General features: G+C 35.1%; 2 protein-coding genes and 1 long non-coding RNA gene across 12 annotated transcripts; 1 reads left to right on the top strand and 2 right to left on the bottom strand.

Moving 5' to 3' along the window:
- Positions 1–4,699: 4,699 nt before the first annotated feature.
- LOC107953387 (uncharacterized) lies at positions 4,700–5,724 on the bottom strand. The gene is made up of 2 exons (XR_001699198.2): positions 5,332–5,724; positions 4,700–5,044 (listed from the first exon to the last, which is right to left on the bottom strand). It is a non-coding gene; the product is annotated as an uncharacterized lncRNA (long non-coding RNA).
- Positions 5,725–7,626: 1,902 nt separating this feature from the next.
- Positions 7,627–13,696, bottom strand: LOC107953386 (E3 ubiquitin-protein ligase MBR2). 10 transcript variants are annotated; one of them, XM_016888688.2, is made up of 9 exons: positions 13,446–13,696; positions 12,692–12,828; positions 11,913–11,990; positions 11,655–11,818; positions 9,663–11,430; positions 9,312–9,362; positions 8,260–8,358; positions 8,039–8,182; positions 7,627–7,956 (listed from the first exon to the last, which is right to left on the bottom strand). In XM_016888688.2, exons 5-9 carry the CDS (start codon positions 11,421–11,423, stop codon positions 7,825–7,827), a joined length of 2,187 nt encoding a protein of 728 aa, XP_016744177.1. In that variant the 5' UTR covers positions 11,424–11,430; positions 11,655–11,818; positions 11,913–11,990; positions 12,692–12,828; positions 13,446–13,696; the 3' UTR covers positions 7,627–7,824. The 10 variants fall into 10 exon arrangements, with proteins under 10 accessions (XP_016744177.1, XP_016744178.1, XP_016744173.1 ...); XM_016888689.2 differs by lacking the exon at positions 12,692–12,828; XM_016888684.2 differs by lacking the exon at positions 11,655–11,818 and having other exon boundaries at positions 11,889–11,990; positions 13,446–13,658.
- Positions 13,697–16,991: 3,295 nt separating this feature from the next.
- LOC107955930 (serine/threonine-protein phosphatase 7 long form homolog) lies at positions 16,992–18,325 on the top strand. Its single transcript, XM_016891710.2, has 2 exons — positions 16,992–17,644; positions 17,929–18,325. Exons 1-2 carry the CDS (start codon positions 16,992–16,994, stop codon positions 18,323–18,325), a joined length of 1,050 nt encoding a protein of 349 aa, XP_016747199.2.
- Positions 18,326–22,066: the final 3,741 nt, after the last annotated feature.

Below are 22,066 nucleotides of genomic sequence, written 5' to 3'. Positions count from 1 at the left end.
AAAGAAAGAGAAGATTCATTCTCTGTTACATGCAAATTAGAAAAGAAAGAAAAAAGAAAAGAAGACCCATGCACGGCTAAGGAAATTTTGGGTTCAAGCTCCAATTGGTTAATGTAATTTAGTCCCTACACTTGTAATTTTTATATTTTTAGAATCCTGGCACTTAGGACTACTCAACCTATATTGTAAGTTTTAGTATTGTTCAAAATTTTAGATGTTGACATTGTTGAATAGTTTAAATATTAGAGATTAAATAGATAGATTTTTAAGTTAGAAATAGAAAATGGCTAAATTGTGAAATTAATTATTGATTTTGAACAATAGGGACTGAATTATAAAAATTCAAAATTAAGGGTTCAAATTGGAAAAGAGGAAGCTAAATGTGGTCTAGAGTGAAGTTAGTATAAAAATATGAAGTTAAATTGTGAAGGTTAAAATTAGTCTCAGTTTAGGGGCTAAATTGAAGAATAAGCAAAATATAGTGTGAAAATTTAAAATAATGTGAAATTGAAATGTGTAATATTAATGTGATTTAATTGTTTTATTCCGTAGATAATGTGGTACCAGAATCCTCGAGTAAAAAAGGGAAGGATAAAATCGGCGTCGAATAGCTTAGAAATCACGGTTTGTGTTTCTATAATCCGAATTAAATAGTAGATTATTGCATATATAATTGTTTGCATATGGTAAGCATTTGAGGTGAATACTTTGGTACTTTGGGATTGAATTAAATTCATAATTGAAATGAAATGGATTGATTTTGTATATTATGAAATATATTGATTATGAATATATGTGTATTAAGAAAAATGTGATTATTATCAAATTGAATATATGCTTATATGTGATTATATACATTCATGAAATTGAGACATTGGTTGTATTGAAAAGTGAAATGAATCTCTATTAACTGCATCGGGCTGAGTCGGATATAAATGGCATGCCATAGGATAAGAAGAGTTCAGGGATTACTTCGACCTAAATTCGATGAGGCACTGGGTACCAATTTGCTTTGGTTTAACCGATGAGACACTGGGTGTCAATTTATATAGTGCTAGGCACAATTATTACTTCGAATTTATCCGATGAGGCATTGGGTGCCAAACTGGTGTGTTGGTTGGATCCGTGTATTTGTCCAAGTCCGTGTCATGTTAATAGGGGAAAGTAAAATAATAATTTATGTGATTGATTTTGAAATGGCAAAGATGAGAATTGAATATGAGATGAGAAAATATTGAAATGACAAATACGAAAAATGATTATGAGATGAGAAATGAAATATGAATTGATGCATTGAGATGTGAAACTTAATGAATTCAAGTATTGATCAAAGATATGAATCATGCCATTGCGTGAGATGATGTATTCAAATGTTAAATGAAATGCCATTGAGATATACTTATATATTTGAACATGTGAAAATCTGAGTAGATGTGAATAAGGAATGAGCAAAAACTATACTATTAAATTGAAACACATGAACATAGCTTACTTGTTGGATTTTGCATTTTAAATACTTATATCAAGTTTATGTTATTCGGATTATAGAAATACCACTGAGTTTTACTCAACGTGCAGTTTTGTTTTTCGTGCGCAAGCTAGGTATTGTTCAATTTATCGCCGACTCAACATCAAATCACAAATCCTGAGTGGTGATATTTCATTTTGTAATGGCATGTACCTAAGGAGTCTTTTGTTGGTATTGTTTATAAGATGTTAACTTAGTTGCTAGTGAAATGATGGTTAAATGTGTATATGGTTGTGGTTGAGGCTATGTTGGTATGTTAGCCTAGTTTATATTTTGGTATGTGATAGTTTAAAGTTTGGTAGCTTAGCATAATGCTTGGTATGTGCTTAGCTTCATATTTGGTAACTTTAGAAGTTGAAAGTTAGCTCAAATATGGTAAATGTGATATCAATGAAAGTCTTGAATGTTCGATGTGTTGTTGATGCATTTGAACATATAAAATGTGGTACCAATGAGGGTACATTGGTTAGGCATATTAGGTGATGAATTTGGTGTATTTTGGGAATTTTTAATCGTGCTTTGAATAAGTTAAATGATTGGTAATTGAGTTGATTAGTGCCCAAGTAAGTAGGAAATGGTAAACTTGAGTTTAAGGTACTTTTGGGTGCACACGGCCTGGCCACACGGGTGTGTGTCACACACAGGCAACACACATGGGCGTGTGACCCAAGTTAGAGAGTTACACGGCCTGAGACACGAACGTGTGTCTCAGCCATGTGAGGCACACAGCCTGGCCACACGGGTGTGTGACCCCTATAATAAAAAAATTTATAATTATTTTCTAAACTTCCAGAATTATTTCAAATTAGTCCCTGCCTATTTTTAAACTACTTTTAAGGTCCTATAGACTCGTAATAGGGGCTGTAAGAGTAAATTTTACTCTGAATTAGGGTGGATTAGCAAACCTAAATTAAGTGCATTCCACTAACATCATCGAAGATAAATTAAAAAGATAGTCGTAGACAGAGTATGAACCAATATTCTGATGCTAATAATTGGAATAGTCTTGTATGTATCTGAATTCTAACATTCAAGAAGGGATAAATAGTGATAAGAGTGTAGACAGTGAAAGACTAAGTTTAGCAATGTATAAATAGTGATAAAAGTGTAGACAGTGGAAGACCAAGTTTAACTTTGCATAGCATGAATCATTATTCGATTGTATAATATTCTAGTATGATATAATTTGATTGTTTGTAACCTGCCTCTGTATATTATATTGTTAATGGCTAGTATGTATATGTGAAATTAAGATTGATGAATTGTTTGAAATGTTAGTAATACCCGTGACCCTAATCAGACGATAGAGAGGGGTTAGGGGTGTTACACGCTAACAGACGAAAGTCGCGATTTTTAGATTTTTGGCACTTTAAGAAGGTATAAATAGGAAATAAAAGAGAAAAGAAGCAGTCACCATAGAGTAGCATGAAAATTACTCGAAGAACATTATTGAAGCTGATTTCCAAGCAACTTCCATCAAGATTCAAGAGTCTAATTTGATTATGAAGGAAGTTATCATGAATTTCTTTTATTTTAGTGGTTATATTGTATTTTCGATATTTTTCTTGCATTTATGAACTAATTTTCTAAATAGTTAGGGGAGATAAACCCTATATGAATTCTATTATTTGATTTCTAGTTTTATGCAATAAAACCTTAATTTCTTTGTTTTCAATTATGAATGCTTAATTTATCTTAGGTTAATATTTCTATAGTGTTAAGTCATGCTTGATGTGCTTAAGTTTGAGGTTTAATAGACCCTTCTTGAGATTAGATTGTGCATAATTGAAAGGAGTTGCATGCAATCCTAGAAATAGGACAACATAAATCTATCAGATTAGAGTCAAATCTAATAAGGGAATCCATAGAGCGAATTAATGCAATAGTAGGAGTTTTAATTAGAAAGAAATTTCAATTAATCAACCTAGAGTTAATTGCTCTTATGCTCGAAAGAGATATTAGCATAAATTAGATATTTCTACGGATCAAAGAGCTAAGAAAAGAAATTGCATAAATTAGATTTGAGAACTATAGATGAAATTTAGGTGGATTCTTACATGGGTATTGTTTTGTCACTTGGTTGATATTTGTCTGTTTTTGTGTTTCATTCTTTGGTATACTCATTAGTTAATTTAGATAGTTTAATTTAATTTTAATTAAGTCATTGAATTATTAGGTTAAATAATGGAAAGGTGATATAGTAATTGTAGCCCTCGAAGGAACAATATATGTGCTCATCATAGTTATACTATTAATTGATAGGTGCACTTGTCTTAGTTTATTAGTTAGTTTAGTGGACGTCAAGTAAATAATTTGAATTCTTTAAAAGCTAGAAAAATAAATTTTAAATAAAAATTTATAATTTTCTAATAGTTAATTAATTTAAGGGGCTATGGGTAGTTCTAGATGTTATATAAAAAAAACAAATATAATAAGGACCTATAATAAGATTAGTTCTAAAAAAAACCTCATTTTATAATTTTGCTTTAGGGCTCTAGATATGTGGAGATGCCCTTGTACATTTATCTACCTTTAATTACTAGTGTAATGACACAAGTAAAAAACTTATTTAACACATATTTTTAAAGTAGTTAGACATAAAATAAGTAATAATTAGAAATATAAGTAAAAACTCTTATAAAAAATAAAATATATTCAAAATAAGCAAAAAAAAATCTTTTCTTTGCCACAAATAAGAAACATGAATGGCTAAAAATTACCAATTGTAATTAGTTTATAGCTGACTAATGACTAACTTGTGGGAAAAATAATACTTCAAGAAAAGGTAGCATTAAAATACAAGTTACAATAGCATCAGCTTGAAGCATCAACTACCATTTTCTTAATCTACACTAAAGATTATCCTGAGTTAGTTTTGTTTAGTCTTATTTTCCATTAATTTAGAGAACTTTCGGCACAAGGATTACCAATGTCTAGTGTTGAAGGATTTGATGGTTTGTTTTGAGTTTTTGTAGTAATAACTAGTTAGTTTAACACTTTTACTCTCCACCATTACCCTATTCTTGGTGCACATGCCAGTTTTTACTTCTGTATTGGATATGGTAGCTGGTTCTTGCATTGGATATTTCATGAAATTGAAATTTTTAGCTGCCTTTTTCATGTTTTTGTGATTTGTGTCATTTAGAATTATGATTGGCTTGGAAACAGATAACAGTTTGAACTTTAGTGTGCTTTGCTAGGTATTTCTTCAAAAGTAATGTAAAGCCCATATTTTGCCCGGGCCCATACCAGCATAACAAGCCAAAAATTAAAAATTATAGTCCATTACAAATGGCCCAACTGGCCCAAAAAATAAAGCCCGATAAGCCCAAAAATTAAACATAATCAGAGAAAACCTAGGGTTTCCCTAACCCTTTCGCGCTGTAGCCCCTACTGCCCATGTGCGCTACTCCCTCGGGCGTACCATCCGTGCCTTGTCCCAAGGCTTACCTGACACCCTAGCCACCGCCTAGCACCAAAACGGCAAAAAGCCGCGAACTCGGCCTTCGTCGATACCTGCAAATGACACAAAATAGAAACAAGAACAGCAGAAGAAAAGAAAAGAACAATATAGAACAGTAGCATGCACTGTAATCCAAAACGGCTATAAAAGCCAAATCAAACAAATGTAAAAAAGGAGGGGGAGATTTTTCAAAAAGAAAAAGAAAAAACGAATGTAAAAAAAAACATTGAGAAATAAAAGCAAAAAATTTCTAAAGTGATTACTGCTTTCAATCTGTATTTTTATTTTCTTTATTTCTACATACAAAAAAAATATAAAAGAAAAGAGAAAGAGGTCTTACCTTGCTGGTGGCCGAAATGGAGGAAACCGAAGAGTTTTTCGGTCTTCCTTTGATCTTTGACGGTTTTTAGCCAGTTTTTAGGGTAGATCGGAATTACCCGGGGTTAAAGTGGTTAAAAAGGAGGTCGCTTTAGGGTTTCCGGCCACCGCGCACGGTGGCTGACGATGGCGACGGTGCCGGAACCCCACCGGTACCCGTGGCCGGAGCTAGGCCGGCGTCAGAAGATGAGTGTGTAAGAGAGAGAGAGAGAGAGGTTTAGCCTTTTCTTTAAAAATGAAGAGAATAATTACTTTTTTTATTTTTTTACCCTTTATAGGCCGGGCGATACAACGCCGTTTAGGGCTGATCCAATAGCCCTAAAACGGCACCATTTTTGTCCTTGTCCCCTCCTACCCGCGCGTCGACCCGACCCGCAGCCAATGTCCGCGTGTTTTTGCGCCTTATGGGCTATTTGCGCTGCGGCTACTTACACATTGTCACCCTATTTCAATTTGATCCTTTGGCTTTTCATTTTATGTTTTAATTTGGCCCTCATCTGAACACTGTCGTTTTGGAGGAAAGGAAAAATTATCCTTGCAGTCCCTCCATGCTACGCATGTGTTCAGATTGGTCCTTTTCTTTCTCTTTGTTTGGATTTTGCCCCAAATCTTTGGCTCAGTTTCAAGATTAGTCCTTTTTATGTTATTTTGTTATTTTATTAATTAATTCGGTTATATTTTATTTGTTTATTCCTTACTATTACATTATTATATTATTTTGTTATTTTTGTATTATTATCGTTATTATTGTTATTTTATTCATTTATCTAAGTTTAAATATCTTTTAACCTTGTATTATTATTATTTACTCATTTATGCCATTTAATTTTAAATTTAATTACATATATACATACATACATTTTTGTAATTTATATATACATACATACATTTTATAATCTATATAGACATAGATACGTACGTATTTTTATAGCTCATGTATGCACCCTTATATATATATTTTTTAGTTTATGATTTGTTTACATATCTATATATCTATATACGTATTTTCATTTTCACACACACATTAATACATACTCATATATATATATACTTTTTATACTTTATAATTTTAATATACATACCTATATATCTTTTTAGGCTTTTACAATTTTATCCATTTTCTTTATTCAATTATTCATTTACATTTTTATTATTATTCTAAAGGAATGTTTCAACTTTATTTGCTTATATTTACTATTTTGCATGTTATTAATATGTCCCTTTTTATTCATTCATTCATATTATTGTTGCTTGTATTATTTTTATACTATCGCATCCAATATTATTTTATACGCATATTAACCTCGTGTTTCATCTCTACTGTTTTGAGTTAGATTAATTTATCTCGATGTATAAATTTTGACTTTCAAATAAGCAAAATCTCGTGTTTAGATTTGAGAAAGTCGTACCCTAACTTACTAGGTTTTGATTTTCGCAATAAATCTAAATACACGAATCACTTCAAACAAAGTTTTTAAATGCACTCGGGAATTAACGAAAGATCGTATTCTAACTCACGGGACATGATCTTTTTCCTAAAACTCGAAATAATTAAATGTCTTCCAAAATGAATAAATTTTGGCATTCATTCGCGCATCAGGAATTCAAGACATTGTGTCCTAACTTACGGGATGCGATTCTCTTTCTCGATCAACGTGAAGTATGCCATCTTTTCTTTTCAAATATTTTTTGCATTTCAACACAAGGATCGTATCTTTAAAACTCTTCAAAATTTTTATTTTCGACATTAAGACACTAACTAATCAACTAGGTACTAATTTTTTAGCATTACGAGGGTGCTAATTCTTCCTCGTACGTAACCGACTCCTGAACCTATTTTTTTGAATTTCGCGGACCAAACTCGTTGTTTTAATAAAATTAAATTGTTTATTAAAAACAACCACCTTTACGAGGTGACCTGATTACACCTCATCAAAAAAAAGATTGGTGGCGACTCTTGTTTTTTTCGTTTTCGTCAAAACCTAAGTTGACCCCGTTTTCATCCAAAAAATGGTGTCAACAAGTAATATATTGAACACCAAGTCTTGCCAACAAATGTTAAAGGCAATGGTATGGCGTAATACCTCCTTAAGAAAGGCTAGCTTTCCAGACTTACCTAAGAAAGGAATCTCCTTGCTTTTGTAATAAGGTTCAAAATGACGTCTGCTACACTAATTTTAGTAAAAAAATTCATATAAATGGTTAAAAGTTCAAAACGATAATATACTTTTCTTGAAGCATGATAATGTAACAAATGTTGTTTCAAATATGTTATCATTGTCATTGATGCTTTTATGCCAAGTTATTCGACAAACAACTCATCCTGCAGTACATAAAATTAGCAGCAGCATCTTCAAATTTTGTATGGTTCACGCGCGCCTAAACCCTTATTATAGGATCTTAATGACAATCAAAAGATAACGAAATTTCCAGGCTCTAACATCAGCTTTTGCTATCATTTAAGCAAGCCTGTTGTCTTACAAATAGGGCACAAGTTCTTTAGCATTAACCATTGTTTAATGCAGTTAGAGTGGAAGTCATGTCCACAATCTAGTATCCCAGTGTCATCTCCATTTGCATATTCTTCCTGCCATGGTTAAATTTCAAAGTAAAAATAATAAATAGAGAAGCCAAGTGAAGCTATTTAAAGCAGCTTATCTACTCTGTACCTGACAGATACAACACGGTTCCAGATCTTGTTGGGATTCTGTTGAAGTAGATGAATGCTTCCGTTGTTCCATCAACTTCAGAATCATTTCCTCGCTCAGTCCAGTGCTCACATCTCCTATGCGTTCTTCTAATGCCAACAATTCCTAGTTTTCCAATTGTAATTTGAGAAGAAAGATCTCCAGTGTTAAGTGACAGAACATAGAACAGCAACCCTTTTTACCTCATAAGACATGTTATCAACATCAAGACGCATGTCTCTATGTCTGTCATGCATAGCAGCCATACCATGATAGATGAATGGATCAAACAGCATATAATCCTGAAAGGGCATTATACACATATCCAATGTCATTAAACATCATATAATGTAGGAAGGACTGAGAATTATTGTTAGACCAAATGCACTTCCTAGGCTTCTACCCAGGAGCTCCACCAAAAGAATTCTTTATCTCTCATTTGGTGGAAATTGGTTTCAGAAGTATCTAGATATGAACTCAGTATTCTCAAGGTTGAAATCACATTTCTTTTCTTTTGTTGGACCGAAGAGTATGTCATCCAAAAATGCTAAGAGTCAAAGATTATAAGAAAATTTTTGCTTAACGATATGAAGCCAATCATGTGACCTGATGGCCATAAAGAACAAGACTTGATTATATGCAATATGAACATAAAACACAACTTAATACGAGGGAACATCAACATATCCCTGCATCACTAGCATGTTCAACTGTTGAAGCAATCTACTCAATGATCTATGGACATTAAAAAAGCCTCTCATGCACCCAACTATCCCATAATATGCTACGACTCAAAATCAACTTCGACCATTACAAAGAATCTGTTCTCCAAAATGAAAACATATTCTAGAATGCTGCAATTATCCCAACTAATGAAAAGAAGTTGATAATGAGAATAATGTGTTGCTGCTTATCAGCACCAAGTTGTCTCCAACTTTTATCATATCCTTGAAGCAATGAGAAATATTTCCTAAAGCCACTAGTCACTTGAATCTGATAGTTATTCAATTCAGTTCCAAGAAATGCACCCATTTTCCAAGGAATCAAAACTCATGGAAGGTGCTCTATAGCAGTTTAGTCGCATTTAGAGAAAATATGGTCTGAGAAAAATTCAATAAGGGGGAAAGAATATGAATTGAGCAGAAACCATATCAACTATTGATAAAATAGAGTAAAATAAATGCAAAAGGAAAAGGAAATGAATTTTTGCAACATAGCCATAAAAAATATTCTGTACTGCAAATTGAAACCAAACCTCAATTTGTAAGTTCTCCCCCCTGCGGACGGCATTTAAGACTTGGCGAATCTAACACATGGAAAAGAAAATGAGCAGTAAGTCATCAATCAACATATCTAATATACATAATCTTCTCAAATTTAAAAAAATTAACAAGCAACTGAACAATATGGCGATGGTTTCCGCAGTTGGAAAAAGTTAAAAGGAAGAGGTAAAATAGAAATCAGACTACAGTAATTCTAGAATGCAATAAATCATCATTATCTAGAAAGGGAAATGTGTTATTATTTAGTATTAAAATTAATTAAAAGCAACCCTATTCTAATAGTGGTATAAATTTACATAAGCAATGACTATTAGAGCACAAACCTCAGATATTAGTCGGTGTCTCCCTTCAATATCAGCAGCCAATGCTCGTAATGAATGGGCCATCCCATGAACATCATCACCATGTCTCTCCAATATGAATGCTAACCTTGGGCATGGTTGATTATTCCCTTGGCTGTTAGATTCTGATGGCCCCACTGTCTCCTGTGAGGAAGCTGAAGTGCTTGAAGATGGTAGTGGAAAACGGCCACTATGACCACCAAATTCAGAACCAATAGGAGGAAATAAAGGCCAAGAAGCGAATTCTGATAGTCTCTGTTGATTATGTATTGGAGCGTTGTGAGGAGGGATCCAGGCAGGATCGGGCAAAGGATGGATGTTTGAACTAGACGCAGGTCGATTAGAAGATGGAATACCTCCAGAAGTACTAGGATTTCCAGAAGCCAAACTCCAACCTGTTGGATCTTGTGCCACATTTCTCATCTCAGTAGCCGGTACAAACATGGGATGCTCCACATTGTTTCTTGAGATATTTCTGATGTTTGGTTCTCCTCGTAATGCATCAGCTCTCTCTCCAGAACTACTAGAACTTGATGGGTTGCAAACACTTGAACTGGAAGTACCGTTCCTAGAGATAGGATGCACATTTCTTGGAACAATAGAAGCAGTTCTCATATGAGGTTGAGTTGAGGTTGAGCCAGAATTTCCTGCTATTGTTGTTGTTGGTCTCAAGTCTAGAGATTCATCAACTGGTGCAACTTGAGGGTGACTAGGAGAGACGAAACTAGAATGGCCAGAAGCCCTGGTTGACAATAAACTAAATGGTAAAGATTCTTGTTCATTTCCCGGATTTGCTCTTCTTTCACCTAAAGAAAGAAATGCATCACTAACTACTCCTCTCATACCAAGCCCAACTCTTGGATTTGACTGATCAGGTGGAGTCACATTAAGGAAATTCGAAGAGGGCGTAGATAAACTCAAGCTGCTGGAAGCTTCATTACGAGTAGGACCAGCATGCCAAGCAATATTTTCTACTTGTTGAAAACAGCCTGAAGCACCAGCAGAAAAAGACTGTCCAGAAGTACCTTCAAAGGCCTTCCTCTTGCAGGATAAACCATAACTGCCCAAAGAGGAGCCTGAGCCATCATTGTTTTCCTCTCCTACATGATTAGAGCTTCCAGATGAACTGCCAACATTATAAGAAGAAACACTTGCATTAGATATCTTTTCTCTTTCTAATCCACCTGAGTCGTGGAGATTAGGCCTTCCACCAGTTCCAACACCTGACTCTCTGGTACCATTTCCACTAATAAATCCTTCATTTAAATTCACATTCTCTGGGATATGATTAGAGCTGGAACTCTGCAAACATATGGGCCCACTTCTAACCAGATTGCCACTCCATCCATTATTCAGTCTCCCAGTAAAAAAGACATTTAGTGGTTCAATCCGCCGTTCTTCTGACCTCGGAGTGGCCCGTATACGTGCATCCTCACCATCATCATTAAGACGGTGATTTAGAGCATCCTGCGTCACCTGGTTCTGCACTCCCTGTCTAGAGCTTGGTTGACCAGAATTCCAGCCGCTAATGCTCTGAACATCAAGGGTAATAGCATTTCTGTGCATTGTCCTGCCAGAAGGTGCTGTAAAATTGGATAGCCGAGTTTCCACGGGATTCAGCATGTCATGCAATGAATTTGGTTGACCAATACTAGTGTTATTGGGACTTGTTCCCTCATCAATATTAACAATTTCAGGAAAGGAATCAATGGTGCTCCCCTGACCTTGCATCAGGGACGACATCTTCTACCTGTAAAGATCCCAAATATGTTAAATATTATTACAAAATTCCAAAAGAAATGCATCACGCTATGCAGTTCTCAGGTTAATTAAAAAAAAGGGCTACACAAGCTCAGATTGGCAGTTGAGATCTGAAAAAGCTAGGCAAAATTTGACTCTTATTTCAGTTATGAAAAATGCAAAGGAAGAGGGAGAAAGGTAAAATATTTTGGCATATAGGGCCAAGCAATCAACCTAGTCTCATCAGGTGCTTGATTGATAGTTGAACTTGATGAGGTACCAAGCATGCATTGTGAAGCTCCTCAGGCCCGCACACAAGACATTTTGCGCTACTAGATTAAAGGAAAAAGCCCCTGCTAACTAACAGCTATAGCTTTTGGTCTAACTAGGGGATTGATCTTGACATGCAAAGGAAGAATATTATGTAAAACTTTTGAAAATAACAACAATATTGCAAACTCTACTTACAAAATAAATTCTGAAATTTTTTACCCTTCCAGGTCAGAAAGGATTGAACAGTTGCATGGAGCCTGATGTATGTCAGAAAGCGAAAGCCCCTGCCAGTAACATCTTGAACCCAAAGAAAACAACGACCTTAGTGACAACAGATATTTATTTTTGACAGGAGGTGCAGGCAAGAACTTTATGTTACATAGAGGTAAGCAATAACCATAGCATTAGACGTATGAAACCTAAGTTAAATACTGAATATTGGTTCATCAAAACAAAATTAGAGTACAAATTGCTCTAACTTATAACATGCCAACGCACTTAGAGTTATGAACATATATCAATTGACAAGTTCATGTTTATAAGGAACACAATTGATTGACTATTTCTTTATCCTCCAAGGGACTTTCTGCATATCATGCACTTGACAGTAGTTCTCTGGTTCATGACTTTCCAAGCATAAATAGAGATGATCCACAAAACAAAAGCTTTAGAAGTTGGAAGTACACAGTAGCAACTAAACCGAGGATTAACAGAACCAAATTAATTGAAAAGAATGTTTAAAGAAATGTCCTCTCAATCCCAAGTTCCCAAGTATCAACTAATGACACACTGGTAAACGATAACATGGTGTTCCAATAAACAATGCAATCTAAGATATTTATTCCCAACATGAATGTTATGTTTTCCACCATAAATTTATCAATATTTTCATGCATATTCATCCATAAACAACTACAAGATAAAACTAGAATAAAGAAACAATTGTTGAACAGTGAAAAAGTAATATCAGATATAAGCACAATACTATAAACTATTACCACATATAATGTGCTTGTTATAAACACTTAGCTTCGAATCACAGGAAACGAAGAAGTCAACATCTTTTGGTGAAGAACATTAAGTCTTTTGCAAAAAATACTTTGAGGCAGTAGTAGCAGATCAAAGTAATAACATGCTGAGATTGCAGGAAGCGAATATCAAAATGTCAATTCTTCAAACCTCAAATTATAAAATCTAAAAAATGCAAATTGAAGAGGCAGGATCTTGACTATAGTACGTAAAATTAAGCATCTGTATCAAGAAAAAGCACAAACTTGATCACATTGACAAACTCTAAAACTAGATGGAAACAAACCCAACAAAGTTCTTCCAAAAATCATCTAAGGTGCCTCTTGTACTAGTAAAGCTTTGGGTTTTGGACAAAACTACCAGAAAGCAAGAAAAATCCAATCCAATTTCTTCCTCTATTAGATGGAAAAAAAAAACACCAACTGCATCAAATGATTAAATTGGAGAATGCACATATTTTACCAAAATTTTAATTCATTTGAAAAAAAAAAGTGAAATGAACCCAACAAGGTTCAACCACAATCTTCTCATATGCTTTCAAAAAATCGAATAAAAGATAAAATAAACAACTATAAAATCAGAAAAGAAAAAACAAAGGAGTCCAAATAAAGGATAAGGCTAAACGATCTTTAAAAAGAAAAGGAAAAAAAAAACAACATATATTTTAGAACATTAAAGCTAATATATTTTATAAAAAAAAATCGCATGGATTAAGAGAAATACCTGAAGGAAAAAAAAAGATGAGATGATGAAAAGAAAAGTGATAAAAAAATTGATATTTGAGCTTAAAATGGTACTAAAAGAAACGAGAGAGATCAAGGGCGTTTCTTCGGTTCTTTCCTCTATTTTATTTTATTTTTATTCCTTTGGAAGTTTTTGGACTTCTCTCCTTTCTCTCCTTCTCCTTGTTTTTTTGCTTTTTTTGCACTTATGACCCAAAGAAAAAGAAAGTTATCAGAAATTGGCAGTGCACCAAACAGCATCAGATTCTGTTCTTTGTTTATTTTCTAATAAAAAAAATGGGTTAAATCACATTTTTGGGACTTGAACTTGGCAAGTTTTCCAACATTGGCGCCTGAATTTTCTTTTCAAATTAGGCTTTGAACTTGGTAATTATTTCCACATTGGGACAATATTTTTTTGTCCAAGTTAAGTCTTGAACTTGACAAATGTTCCCACATTGGGGCTTCAACTTCTTTCTTATCTAAAGTTAATCCAATGTAGGAACAATTATCAAGTTCAGGCCTTAATATGAAAATAATTGTCAATACAGGCCTAACTTGGAAAAAAAAATTTAGGCCTCAATGTAAGAAAAGTTACCAATCCAAGTCCCAATGTGAGAGCAATTACCAAATTTATGACCTAATTTGGATAAAAAAAAGTTTAGACCCCAATATAAAAAAAGTTACCAAATTCAGGTCTCAAATAATAATTTAACCCTCAAATAATTAGGTACAATCTTTGAAAATTAAAGAAATAAAAGGGGTTTTTTGTCTAATTTTTAATTTTTTTAGCTTTCATGCAATACCATGGGGTTATGGGTTCATTTCCCCTTTTCTTTTGTTTCACTGTTATTTTTCTGTCCAATAAAAAATACATTTTATTCTTTTAAAGTACTAGTAACCCCGAGGGATCTGCCATTGATGATTGGGGAGGCAGGCAAGAAAGGTGGAGGATAAAGTTTAGCAATGCACAAAAGGCAATTAATTTATTTTCAAATTTCAATTTGGTGATGATGGGTTGGGTGTTGGTGATTGGGCCAACCAAACTTTGCTTTGGGTAGGTAACAACCAACCATTGTTGTTGGGCTTGGAAATCATAATAATCCCAAATATAAGCCTAGCCTAGCTTTTGGAGACAGGCCATAAGTTGAAATGTCCAATCATGCTTCACCTGGTTGAAACATGATAATCTATTCTCTTGTCGAGAAATAAAGGAATACCCCAAGGACATAATTTATACTCTTTTCAAATACATGTCATATAGGAGTAATCTTTTGTTGGTATTATATTGTCAGTTGTTGGCAGTCAATATCATATTTTAATTGCATTTTTCGTAATTAAATTCGTTTTTTTTTCTTTGTTGTAGATGCAACCACACTTTATAATTTATGTGGTAAGTAAAAGAGAGTGGCCGAGGGTTGAGAGAGCTCAGCTCTGGTCCCTTGGAGCAAAAGCTACAACTTACTAATCAACTTCACCATCATCATCATTCATGAACCCACAAATAGAGACTTAAGTCATAAACCAGCCGCTCTATTGGTTGCCTATCAAATATCAATATTACAAACAAAAATTCAAATGTTATTCTTTTAGTTATATGAATAACTTTTGCATTATTTATAAACTTAGTATCATATTTTGCTTCTTCTTTTTTCGTATAATATTCAACAATGAAATAAAGTAATTGTAAGAAGAAGAAAAAATTGAGAAAGAAACAAAGGGTAGAGAGTTGTAACCACCAAAGCTTTGACTCCAAGAATCTTTCACCAAACACGGTAATTAAAATGTTTTTCCAACAACTTTGATATTTGATAAACCTCCACAACTTCTCATTATTAAATAACAAATATTATAAATTACATATTAAAATTTGGTACAGAAAGAAAAAAGTAGTATCACACTTTTTTTTTTAAATTATCGGGTTAGACATTTTATTTATACTAAACAAAACAGACAAAACGGAGTTGGGGTTTTTTTTACTAAATTATTATAAAAAAATAAAAAATATCTAAAATATTATATATATTTTTATTTATCAAAAAAACAGAAAAAAAATAGAAAAAAAAAGCTGTGCCGATGTGACAGGATCCTGGTGGAGGGTTTGTGATTGGCGGCACCAAAGGTGCCTAACTGATTGGCGGCACCGACGGTGCCATACTGGTTAGCGGCACCAACCTTATAATGGGGCCGATCGGTGGGGGGGAGAGAAGGAGAGGGAAAGAAGAAGAAAGAAAGAAAAAAAGAAGAAGAAGAAGAGGGGAGGGGAGGGGAGGGGAGGAAGGAAAAAAAAGAAAAAAAAGGTAATTTTTATTATTAAATTAATTTTTTGTAATATTTGTGTGTTAAAAATTCATGGTATGGACATTGTATGTTGATTAGGAATTTTTTTATGAAATTTACTTAGGATGTTGAAATTAGTTTTTTTTGTAAAATAGCATTACAAGTAAAATGATAAAAAATTATATTTAAGAAAGCATAAAATACGAAAAGAAGAACCGGAAATTGTACATTCACCGAAAGTAATAAAATGCAAAAAAAAAATTGTATATTTAATAAATTTCAAACATTAAGCACTGAAATAATGTAAAATGATAAAATTAAAAATTACGATATTTTTTAAAATAATATAATGCGGTTAAAAAAATACGAACAAATGGCCGAAGTCAGAAATAATTAATACAAATATTTCAAACAAAATGTACTGAAATAATATAAAATAATAAAATACGAAAATAAAATATTTTTATTAAAAGTAATAAAAATCGGGAAAATAATACGAGCAAAGGGCAGGGATAAGAGTTTTTTTCTTACACCAAATTAATTTAAAAAACACACTAAATTAATAAATTTCAAAAATTATGCACTGAAATAATGTAAAATGATAAAATTAGAAATTACGATATTTTTAAAATAATATAATACGGATAAAAAAATACGAACAAATAGCCGAAGTAAGAGTGTATTACTACATTTTTTAAAAATTCAAAAATAATTAATACAAATATTTCAAACAAAATGCACTAAAATAATATAAAATAATAAAATACGAAAATAAAATATTTTTATTGAAAGTAATAAAAATCGGGAAAATAATACGAGCAAAGGGCAAGGATAAGAGTTTTTTTCTTACAACAAATTAATTTAAAAAACATACTAAATTAATAAATTTCAAATATTATGCACTGAAATAATGTAAAATTATAAAATTAGAAATTATGATATTTTTTAAAATAATATAATGCGGATAAAAAAATACGAACAAATAGTCGAAGTAAGAGTGTATTACTAACTTTTTTTTTCAACTTGCAGGCATCGCAATGGCTCCATTGATTCGAACCGATAGACACATATCTGATGCGACTAATAACGCGGTATGATTTATTATTTGTTAATCACGGGTTCTATTTATTTAAAAAGGATATACGTAGTATATACAAATAATTCATGTTATCGTAATATTTTTTCTGTAATTTAACACTATCAGAACTCGTACCGAGTATTAAGGGGCCGTGTGAGAGGTTTAAAGAAAGCTCCGGATGCACGATTGATGTCGTACTTGGAACAAGCCAGATTTGGGTCAGCAGCATTGGTCCGGTTCTCTGACTTGCGTTATGATTTATTATCTGCTCTAGTAGAGCGGTGGCGCCCGGAGACCCACACTTTTCATTTTCCGTGCGGGGAGTACACGGTGACATTGGAGGATGTTGCAATACAGCTTGGGCTCCCAATTGACGGGAGTCCCGTAACGGGAGTATCTTCATTTACCGATCCGACTGCACTTTGTCGTGAGCTCCTGGGGGACTCGCTAGTGGACGGTGAGTCAAATTTTACGGGCTTACAATTTACATGGCTGAAAGCCAAATTTGGACAATTATCAGCGACTGCCACTGAAGGTGAGTTGATGTGCGCTGCTCGAGCGTACATCATGCATATCGTAAGGGGAGTACTCATGCCTGATGCAAACAACGACAAGGTGCATTTGATGTACTTGCCCCTGTTAGCTGATTTGTCCACTGTTAGCTCGTATAGCTGGGGCTCCATCGTTCTAGCAGTGTTGTATCGGGAGCTTTGTCGGGTGACAAACCCGGATGTTGTAGACATGAGCGGATGCCTCACACTGCTACAGTCCTGGACGCTCTATCGGATGCCATTTTTGGCATCCGTTAGTGACCAACCATATGTCTATCCGCTGTTGAACAGGTGATAAAATATAAATTGTCATTATTTGTAGTCATAATATATTGACTAATGTTACCAACCCTAAACCTTATATTTGTTTTTGTATGTGGAGTGTTCGTCCGGGTATCGGGAGGTCGTACACTGTCCCGATATACCGCCTCATGATCGAACAGTATTCCCGGGAAGGGGTAAGCTGCTATTCTAATATTCATGACATCTTACTTTTTATATCTTAATCACACGTTATAGCTCTAACTCGTTACAATGTTATTAATCATGCAGTTTATATAGATGTCATACCGTAGGCCGAAAATTACAAATGTGGTACCCTCGTCTGCATATGTTGATTCCCACATATGGTGCACTAACGCACCAATCATCAATTTCAACATGGTCGAGCGGTATCACGGAGATCGGGTGCTACGACAATTTGGCTGCATCCAACCTATCCCGGATCCACCGTGCGAGGTGGGGGAAGTTCACAGCATGAATAAAAGAGGAAAACTGATGTTGGATTGGGGAATTAAGCACCAAAAATTTGTGGCACTGTGGAACGATCGATTGCGTCGAAGACCTCAGATGGTTATGACTACCGACCCGCAACCATCATTAGAGTATATACAATGGTACTATAGTTGCGGGAAGCCATATATACTTGGAGGCCAGTCGACTGTAATCCCCCCCGCACGTGCAGCAACCTGAGGGATTGGATGCAGCGGCCCCGATGGATATGGATCCTATGGCATATTATTCTCCGGAACCACCAGAGCCCGAGCAGGAGCCCCAGCCAGATCCCGAACAATCATAGTCACATGTGGATTCACATAGCTATCGTCCGGATTGGGCGAGCGGTAACTATTTTCTGAGCTTCTCAGGGGGCGAATACGCCTACGAGTTTGAACTCTTTGGATCCTACCCGCCGCAGTACGGCATGCCCAGCCCGTCCGACCCGTATCCACAGCATCATAGGACTCCTTCCGGTTCAAGTTCATCGGTGCCGAACGAGCTACAGGATTTTTTCTCCCCATTTGCCACACACCCACCTGCGCCAAATGATGATGTTGGTCGTCGCCCAGAACGTGATCGTCGACCCCGAATAGGTATACCCCTAGGACAACCCATCGAACCATCAATTTTAGGGGTTTAATGCACTTTTTGTATAAATTTAATATTTCTAATTTAATCTTTGCTTACTTCTGAACTTTTTTGTATAAATTTAATTATTTTATTTTTTCATTATATTAAAGTTGAATCAAATTATAAATGCCTCCATTTTTTATATAATTTTAATACTTTCAAATACGCACATAGTATTTTATAACTTAAGTTGGATACAATTTGGATACAATTTAAGCATAAGCATAAGCTGAATAATAAAAATTATTTCAAATGAATTATACTTTTTATAACACTATACAAAAAAATTTTACAGCATTGGGTCAATTCCGACCCGATCTGGATGACTGTCCAACATGAAAGTTTCGGTTAGGGCATTTATTCTGACTATGACCACTTAACCTGCATATTCCACAACGCTTTCTGTCAGATTTCTCCCTAATGTCCATCTCATTACGGATTCTGCTTGACTACGGACGACCCCTTGGATTCTTTCGTAGCCCTCTGTCTCGGAGAAGCTCAAAAGTTGTAGGCGGCACCTCCCACGTAGATAGGTCAGGCAGGACAGGGAACTCATTCTCCTAGACACACAATGTGCGCTCTAGCGTGTACACATCATCGACATATTGTTCAACATCAAGGTTGACTTTAGCACACACTGCCACAACATGCGCACAGGGATAATGAACTATTTCGAACCTCTTGCACTCACACCGTCTGTTCCGGAGATCAACTCCGTAGGACCTAGTTGGTATACCAGGTCGATGACTGATGGTCTTAGTAACTCGAAACGTTTCCAGTCGTCGTGATTATATTTCTACATTCATTGACCTTGCCAACCGACGGTTTGTGACCATTGCATCCTTGACATGTTCGACAAACACGTGTCCCGCCTGAATCTGGTCAACTTGCTGCTGACCCATTCTTGGCATCAAAAGCCAGCCTGTAGAAAGTAGCAGAAAATACAGATGCAATCGGAAGATGACGTGTTTTCAACAAGACAACGTTGATTCCCTCGACTAAGTTTGTGGTCATTTGGCCATAACGAAAGCCCTCGTCAAAACTTTGAGCCCACTGCCACGGCTCTATTGTGCCCAACCATTATCGGAAAGATATGTTTGTCTGCCCCTCAATGTCACTCTCAAGTCGGATCATTCTTTGCCGGAAAATAAGTGGCTCTAACTCGTACGCTGCATACGTATTAAGAAAAAATAAGTTCTAGTAAGTCAATAACATAAAACATTACAACTTATATTGAAAATATAAGGTTATCATTTACCCATTGTCACGACTTGTCTCTTCCAGTCTGCATTCTTATAATCTTTGTGGAAGTTAGCCGCAATGTGACGGATGCAGTAAACGGATCTCCACGACACACCGGAACGCCTAATAGTTGCAATTAAACCCTTCCCTCTATCGGAGATTATGCAAATGTTATCGTTGCTAATAACATACCTCTGCAGATTTGTGAGGAAGAATTCCCAAGACTCCATGTTCTTTTTATCTACGATAGCAAATGCTATCGGGAGCACGTTTCTGTTGCCGTCTTGAGTAACGCAAGAAGTAGGATCTGTGTATATTTTCCATACAGCCAGGTCCCATCCACCTGCACAAGTGACTTGCAGTGGGGAAATGCCCGCACACATGGATCGAACGTCCAGAACATCCGATGGAAAATCCTTTTTGCCGGCTGTAACTAGTCGTCCGGGCCGTAATATGGCATTGTCTGCAGCTCAATCACAGTCTCCAGTACGTACTCCCGCATAGTAGCTATCCAACCTTGAAGCTCGTTATACGACAAAACGTAATCCCCATACAGTTGCTCTATCGCCATCTGTTTAGCTATCCATGCCTTCTGATATGAGACTCGATACTGGAATCGTGCTTGCATTTCGGTAATCAGTACCGAAACTTTAATGGTCGGCATGTCCTTCACCATTGGCATGATACACGTACATATAGTTTTCGAATCAAGTTTTCCATGATCTTCTATCATACGTGTTGATGTGCATGTATGAGGACCAACAAATTTTCATATCTCCCACATCTGAGAACTTCTACTGAATGCAGCTGTACCCGCCAATTGCAGCCTTCCGCTGCCTTCTAACACTCCCCAACATATATTGTCGGAGTAGACACTGTGACTTTATAATCCACCGATACGTTCATGCTATACTGTTTAATGGCATATACGCACTCTTCTTTACAGTTGAATCTCTGGCCTTTGAATAACTCCTCATCATCAGATGTTACGGCTAGCCCGTGAGGATGAACTATTTAAGGGGACTCCGGGAACTCAGCTACATACGCTGCGTCAGGGTCTATGTGCGACATGTGTGGCGTAGGATTATTGTGTATCAAAATACGCCGCATCTGCTCCCCGAACGAAGAAGCGTTAATGCCTTTATCATTGTTGACATCTTCATCGTCAATATCATCAGGTACATCGTCCACATCGGGATCACCGTCACTATCGACCTCTTTATCCCAATGATCGCCACCACATTCTTCTTCGCCACCACCTTCTTCTTCATCACTAACCATATCAACATCGGGTGTAATATTCAGGTCGATACCGATCCCACCCATAGTCGATTCACTATCAACGTATGATATTGGAGCCACCATCCACAGTTCTTGAGCTCCGTGTTCTACATCAGATGCATTGACATCTTCATTTTGCTCCATACCAGCTAACTCAGCAAATAAGTGAATCGGTGCATTCTTGTCACTCCTATTCCCACAGTAGAGATCGACCATTGTCTCCACGTCTTCGTCGTCTACAAGTTCCATTTCGATGAATTTGACTGGATTTGTCGAAACTGGAAACTTGTCAAAAAAAAATTATATCCTTCTCCCACAACGTCTAAGAATTTTTGCATTAATCCTTGCTTTCATTTCATCGAACGAGACATTTCTATTAAATCTCATTGCTATTTGTTGTCGACATTCAAATACACATCCAACACTTGTTGTCAAGATGACTCCATCGAAATAAACGCATACAAAAAACTTAGCATCCATCTTCAATATTTAATCTGTCAAAAAATAAACAAAATCTCATAAAAAATCTCAAACGATAAATAAATTACTTAAATAAAAAAATTAATGTTTCAATATGCAATTTTGTACATGAAAACCGTTTAACCACTAATCCTAATAACTAACACAATAATAATATTAATAATTTTATACTCAAAATAATACTAACTAAAATTATTAATTAGGGTTTTACTAAAAATAATAACTAACTAACTAACTATAATAATACTAGTTTTTTACTAACTAGTTTATTTTGGTAAATAAAAATAATAACTAACCATAATA

This window comes from Gossypium hirsutum, chromosome D12 (assembly GCF_007990345.1).
Source record: "Gossypium hirsutum isolate 1008001.06 chromosome D12, Gossypium_hirsutum_v2.1, whole genome shotgun sequence".
In the NCBI taxonomy this organism is placed as follows: domain Eukaryota; kingdom Viridiplantae; phylum Streptophyta; class Magnoliopsida; order Malvales; family Malvaceae; genus Gossypium; species Gossypium hirsutum.
This window is presented reverse-complemented; position numbering and strand designations above follow the sequence as displayed.

Excerpts from the sequence above, each read along its gene's own strand:
- LOC107953386 (XM_016888688.2), bottom strand. The coding sequence starts at position 11,423 with ATGTCGTCCCTGATGCAAGGTCAGGGGAGCACCATTGATTCCTTTCCT. Across the intron at positions 8,183-8,259 it reads TTGATAACATGTCTTATGAG|GAATTGTTGGCATTAGAAGA; the intron begins GTAAAAAGGGTT and ends TTGGAAAACTAG. Across the intron at positions 7,957-8,038 it reads AACCGTGTTGTATCTGTCAG|GAAGAATATGCAAATGGAGA; the intron begins GTACAGAGTAGA and ends TAACCATGGCAG.
- LOC107955930 (XM_016891710.2), top strand. The coding sequence starts at position 16,992 with ATGTCGTACTTGGAACAAGCCAGATTTGGGTCAGCAGCATTGGTCCGG. Across the intron at positions 17,645-17,928 it reads GTCTATCCGCTGTTGAACAG|GCCGAAAATTACAAATGTGG; the intron begins GTGATAAAATAT and ends GTCATACCGTAG.